The following is a 6,813-nucleotide window of genomic DNA, read 5'->3' on the forward strand; positions in this document are numbered from 1 at the left end:
TTTTTAATATTGTAAATATTACTTAACAATTATTGTTAAATATTCTCAGTTACCGATTCAACTGGGATTTGTCAGCACAATAAATTGAATGACAATATATTGTTATTTTTACTATTCGATCACTAAATTTTTGAAACTACTTAATTAATGTTTAATTATTTTCTAAACACAACCAATTTATAAAAATAATATTATTTGTTCAAATATTTACATAAAACATAATCAAATTTTTATTCAATATATATAATATGTCAATACGTCATTATATTATATCACAGTAACAATACCATTATTTCTAATACATTTTCAAATTCACCAACTCTTTAAATCATAAAAAAAATTTTTAATCATGAATTGTGATTATAAAATATCCCAATATTAACAATCGTCATATGTGAGCTTATGATGTTTAATCTAGATTATTTTTTTTACATGCCTCGTGTAAAAATTATGCATATTTTTAATAAGTTTCATAGATAGGTACTTATTATATTATAGGTAAATTTTATTTTTGTGTTTTATTTTCAAGCGCATAAATTATAGTGACGTGTGCATTGATGTTTTAAAATTCAAAATACTTTTGTACATCTAACAATAAAATGAAATCCACTTTCCATGGTATAAAATATGTACAATATTATTAAAATATACAGTCACACTAATTGAGTCATGTCACGCGTTTTTAAATAATAAAAAATATTATATTACGAATGCTTACAATCAAAATAATTTTACATTTATATATTACTATTTCTTTTTTATTATATTACTTTAATCTACTCTACTGAGATGATACGATAGTCGATACCAAAATGGCATATAAGAATTTTGAATTACGTTTATGCAACCAACCTGCATTTGAGTAAAAGTAAAATTTATAATAAATACTCAGTTTTTATTTTTACCAATAACAATAATTAAACAACGAATAATCAGAAACCGTTATACGTTTTTCAGCATTAACTCTGTTCGATCACTGATTAAAACGCATACATTTTTTAATTTAAAAATCAAATTTAAGGGAAAGGATAAATAAGTACTCCTTTAATAATATGTAGCATAATAAATTCAAATATGTTTTCAGATTTTTTTAATGTATTGTTTACTTCATCGATACGATGAATAAAATAAAAATTGATAATATTTGATAGGTTGTGTAGTTGTTTTCGTTACCTTTCATACGTTTCAGAATTACCTAAGTCTAAGCAATGACAAATAAATTAAATTATTATTATTACCCAAATAAAAAAAGGATAAAAGGAAAAAAAAGATAATTATTGATTTCATGACAAATTTATAATATTATTAATTATTAATTAATAATTGTAAGGTTAAACTTTTAATGATAATATTCTGGTTTAGATTTGAAAATTGAACGATTTAAAAACTTGTTTTATTTTACGATCGTCAATTATTAATTGAAAATAACATTGGCAACTTATTATGATAATAATATTGATTTAAATATCTAACCTGTCTGTTGTCATATTGTTGAACTTAATGTTTTAACTACTCGATAGAATATTTTTTTTTTTTATCAAGCTCATTTACACATAAATTATAAAGAATCACGAACATTTTTTAGCCACCTATAAATTATATGAAATAAAAAATAAAATTGTATCAAAATCAAAAAAAAAATCTCCAATTTATTAAATATGTATAAAACTTTTAGGTATAAGTATACATTTTACCAAAAAACATAATACACTTTGATTGATAAGAAAGATGAGCTGTGCCTGTGGTTTAATTATTATATTGTTTGATTAATAGTATCCGTGTCCGTGTCCGTAGCCGTTTCCATAGCCGTTTCCATAGCCGTTTCCATAGCCATTTCCGTAGCCATGTCCATAACCTTGGTTGCCACCATAGTATCCGCCATTATTGCCGTATCCACTATTGTAGCCATATCCATTATTGTAGCCGTGACTATATCCCTGTTGACCGTAGCCACTGTAACCTGGAAATCAAAATTAATTTGTTTAATAATGATATCATTATATGGTAATTTTCAAAGCATGTCTTACCTCCAGTGAAACCAATTCCAACTCCTACACCATATCCGCTACCATAATTATTATAACCTCCTCTGTGACCACCGTAGCCTCCGTAAGATCCACCATAACCACCACCGAAACCACTACTATATCCGATAAATCCGGTAGGTGTAGCTGTTGCGAGGGCTAGAGTAGCGGCCAAAAATACACACTGCAGCATACAAAAAAATAATTAAGATTTCACATAATACACTTCAAGAGTTTTGAATACTTGTAAAAATCTATGCTATTAATGGCAGTTAAACGACTAAAAACCCAAAACATGTTGTACTAATTCCTTTTTTCCTACTAACTATTTTTTTTTACGATTTACTTTTCAAACAATATTTTCATATTATATTTAATCACACATTTTTTTTTAAATATAATCAATTTAAAATAAAGGTGTGGTAAAACAATACATTATTTGTATTTGAATACAATTGTTACATTGTTTTGAAACAATATTCAATATAATAATAATCAACACGGTTAATTTGGTGTCCCGTTTTTGTAATTATGCATAGAATGAGTATTGTAAAGAAACACAACACGCGTCTAAAGTCACTAATCGTACGGCAATAACTTTTCTTAAATAATGGATCTGTCGTTTATTTCGGGGAAAGAGGTTTTTGTCTGGATTAAGTCAATCTCAGAGGCATTCCGATCAAACAGTTATACATAGTTTAATTTTATGATGTCTGATTTGGGCTTAAGAAATATTTTATCCACGATATTGTAACTGCATTTGATAGTTAAGCGTAGGTGCCTACATAGAACATAGTTACATATAATAATATATTATAATATAATATGGATGAATTCTCAGGTCACCAATACCAATTTCGTCGATTGTCAGTATTCGCGTAATTTTAATATAATAATAAATTTTAATATAGATACATTCAAAATATTCAATATTGCATGCCTGTCACAATTATTCACACATTCATACATTATAATAATGTAATGTAATAGTTAATATATTAATGAGTTGTCTACAAGTTTTCTGAGTATTCCGCGAATATTATAATTATTACTTCAAGTTAGTCCTAAATTCTAAAACTTAATTTTAAACTATTTTATAACGGAAAAATAAAACATTTAAGTTATGTTTTTGCTACGTCAAATATTACTACAACTATTACAATCATAATTTTAATTTAAAACCCACAATTAACAACTAAATTATACATTAATTTATATTTACAAATAGGTTCATACATGATGACAAGTATTATAATTGTATTGTTATGTCAAGAAGCACGGACCCCATTGTCGGTAATAGGTCAATTTTTAAAAATCATCAAAAACTTTAATTTATACTAATTCAAATTGAAAAAAAAACTATCAACATGTTTTGGTCAATTTCAACGAACCGGGTGTCGGAAAAATGAAAATAAACTATTTTAATTTGGGCGCATATAACCAAATTTAAGTCTGGATCGAATCTAACTGGTAACTAGGTAATTATAGAAAACTCGATTAAATAATATAATATATAGTTATCCGAGTTCAATGATTAAATGATGACATTTTTTCAAAATATAATCGCGAATGCGTAATACTGATAAATGATAAAACTGTGATTTTAAGAATATGATTGTTCAATTTGGTGGAATGTGGGAAGGTGCGTAAAAATAATACTTCATAAAAATACGTACCAAGACTAGTTTGCTGGAGCTCATGTTTGTTTCTTTCGTCTTCGGTACGGTTATACCTACTACAAGTGCAGCGGACTACTATTTCTTGGTTCTTCAGGCGATTTCTAAAGACGTCTGGTTCGGTATCATCGAGCACTCGGCGTTTTATTTGATGCTAATTCCGCTGTGTAGAGTTTAAGTTTTATTTTATGTTTTGGCTGCTGACGCGCTCTTGAATATTCGTTCGGGACGTTAGCACCAGTTTGGCCTTGTAATTTCGACTACGGTACGAAAAACCAGTTTTCCTCGTTTAAATTTTTTTTGCACGCACAGATATACATAATATTATTTTCTCATAGGTACCCTTTTACTGAAGCACGACCAACGTTTCGACGAATAAATTTTAAGATTTATACGAAAGATAATATTATGTTGAATAAAAATATAATATGCTAATATAGTAATGTATATAATAACATTATATACCTACCCATATATGTAATTCTTGTATAATACTGTGTTGGTATTTTTACCCGATAACTATAATTTTCAAAGAGACGACGAGAATATTCATTATTAAAAAAGATGCATATATTATAGGTTTATTATCAAATTATATACAATATACATAGGTATTAAGAAAAAAAATAGTAAATTTACAAGTCATATTATAATTCAATAGATTTATAAATTTGTCTATGCTACGAGGTAATAAAATATAATGCTTAGACATTTAATGCTACCTATATATTCTGGATTTTTTTTCCGTTTTGCGAAATATCATCAATGCTATAATTGAAGACTATTTTAACGGTAAAATAATAATAATAAGAAAATATACAGAATGTATAAGCGCCTATGCACTTCAGTTCTATTTATAAATCTTATTCAAAATTTGATGATCACTGCAGTGTCTTCAATTTAAAGGCATACAAGTCTTTTCCCTATGTTATTACAATTGTGGGATACAAACTAATCAACAAATACATATGTTTTTTGTTCTATATGGGAATAACTTGGGTATAATTTATTTGTTGCATTCCTTGTTTATACCTACTTCAAAAAAAAAATAAACAGAGATGATAATAGGAAAAAATCTTTCATAAAATATTCTATCAAAGATTCACAAAACACTTTTATCATAGAAGCATCTACTCCAATGGAATTAGAAGTGTCATATCAAAACTAAAAAAACAAGAAAATAATATACAACCATGTATACTAGTGGTTGGCACATTATTAGATCCCAAACAAATTTTAGTGTATTTTGACGATGTTAAATACAAATTATTTTCTACTTTTAAAGCCGTTGATGTTTGTTTTAAGCTGTTCCATGTATTTTATTAATCTCGAATATCCTATAATTTTAATAATTGTATTTATCTTAAAAGTCAATGTTAATGTTAATGTTAATTACCTATGTTAATAATAATTTTAAAATAGAATTCAAGATGACGTGTCTATATACCTACTATCTATCTACTATCACACTTCGATAGCAGAAAACGATTGTTGATTTTAATCGTGTTTCGTACAATGTAGATTCATATATATACAAGTAGCACTCATCGTGTGACCACGGGTTTGAAAAAAATTATAACTTAAAAAGTATTATCTATCTATCAATCTATTTCTAAGCTGAAGTCGCTGGGGATGCAGGGTATGCAACTATCCCGTGTGTATACGCCTATGAAATAAACAGTTTTAAATGAGGTAGATAACATTGACGTCGAACTGTAATTTTTAAATTTTAAATTTTTAAAAATAAAAATTATCTAAGTACTACTTTATGTACAACATTCCTGGTTAACCTGTCTTTCGCTAACATAAAGAGATTTAATGGTTTTCCTACACGTGAGCAGGTAACATACAGCTGTCCATGTGAGAAACATGTGTTTTCCAAATCCAAAACGCAAATAGACATTGTTTGGCCTTGAGATTTTCTTGCTGCCAAAATAGCACGATTACAGAGCCAATTGTGATCTAAATAATTATTCAGTATGTCCGGAAAGACACTCAATTAGTTCTTTTCTCGTTCCAGAAAAGTTCAGAAAAATCAAGTTTTAAATTATGTAACTATATAAAACATTTGAAAATATAATAAATATTATATATGTATAATAAATTGACTTTTGATTATCATACTAAATATTTTATATTTTATATACAAATTATATTACATAATAATATACTAAATTTTACATTTTTAATAAACTAATAATATCTTACTATGTGGTAACTAGACTTTGCTGTACATAATAAACAGATAAAAATGTGTATTGTTTTTAGAGACGATAATATATAAGTCCCAAAGTCTAGTTAACACATGGTAAGATATTATTAGTTTATTAAAAGTGTATTTTTATTGAAATGTATGCGCTATCAAACTAAAGAATTGTGAAATCGAAAGTGCATATAAATTATAATAATACAAGAACACCTACTCATCACAAGCACCGAAATAATTTGTCTGTTTCCTTGTTAAAATAACTCGGGCATACTTAGTGAACGATTACTATAATTGACAAACTACAACTTAACTACTGTTGTATCTTTTCATAATTTATTTTGGCGTTTCCGTTAGATTGATAGTTTTTACCATTTTACCAAGAATTTCAATAGAATATAAAAATAATTATATATTACGATCAAACGGCGTCCTAGCTAGGCAATTTAGCTACATAATATCCGCAGATAAATATTGCTATTGAATAATATATTTTGATCATGATTCATGATCATATTAGAAAATGGAAGGTTAACCTACTTATAATGAAATAAATAAATTAACATTAGAAGTCTAGAAAAAGTAGAAAACTATCATTGATGAATATATTGTAAAAATTAAAGCAACAAAAATAAAGTTCAAATATTACATGTATAATTTTAATACAATATTTATATAAATTGTAAATATATAAAAATATGTTTATAATATAATAGTAAAATTGTATCGTGTATTTAGTTATATTTTATACATATGGTTTGTCTACCTGGTATAGAATGCTAAATATATTTCATATATATATATATTATATATATCTCGTATAATTGATATTCGCAAGCCCGGATCCATGGAATAATATCATAATAACCTTTCCCTGGGCCTCCATACGATTTTTTTCTCAGTGATA

At 26.5% G+C, this 6,813-nt stretch overlaps 1 protein-coding gene across 1 annotated transcript; it reads right to left on the bottom strand.

The window, feature by feature from the left end:
- Positions 1-1,629: 1,629 nt before the first annotated feature.
- Positions 1,630-3,861, bottom strand: LOC107171886 (uncharacterized). Its single transcript, XM_089220764.1, has 3 exons — positions 3,701-3,861; positions 2,028-2,208; positions 1,630-1,960 (listed from the first exon to the last, which is right to left on the bottom strand). Exons 1-3 carry the CDS (start codon positions 3,722-3,724, stop codon positions 1,767-1,769), a joined length of 399 nt encoding a protein of 132 aa, XP_089076890.1. The 5' UTR covers positions 3,725-3,861; the 3' UTR covers positions 1,630-1,766.
- Positions 3,862-6,813: the final 2,952 nt, after the last annotated feature.

Source organism: Diuraphis noxia, unplaced genomic scaffold, assembly GCF_037042655.1.
Source record: "Diuraphis noxia isolate RWA-SAM2 unplaced genomic scaffold, SU_Dnox_SAM2 contig0002, whole genome shotgun sequence".
Taxonomy (NCBI): Eukaryota; Metazoa; Arthropoda; class Insecta; order Hemiptera; family Aphididae; genus Diuraphis; species Diuraphis noxia.

What these genes read in the sequence shown, in the direction of transcription:
- LOC107171886 (XM_089220764.1), bottom strand. Translation starts at nt 3,724, where the DNA reads ATGAGCTCCAGCAAACTAGTCTTG. An exon ending in GCTCCAGCAAACTAGTCTTG is followed by an intron (nt 2,209 to 3,700) that starts GTACGTATTTTT and finishes TGTATGCTGCAG; the next exon opens with TGTGTATTTTTGGCCGCTAC. An exon ending in TGGAATTGGTTTCACTGGAG is followed by an intron (nt 1,961 to 2,027) that starts GTAAGACATGCT and finishes TTTGATTTCCAG; the next exon opens with GTTACAGTGGCTACGGTCAA.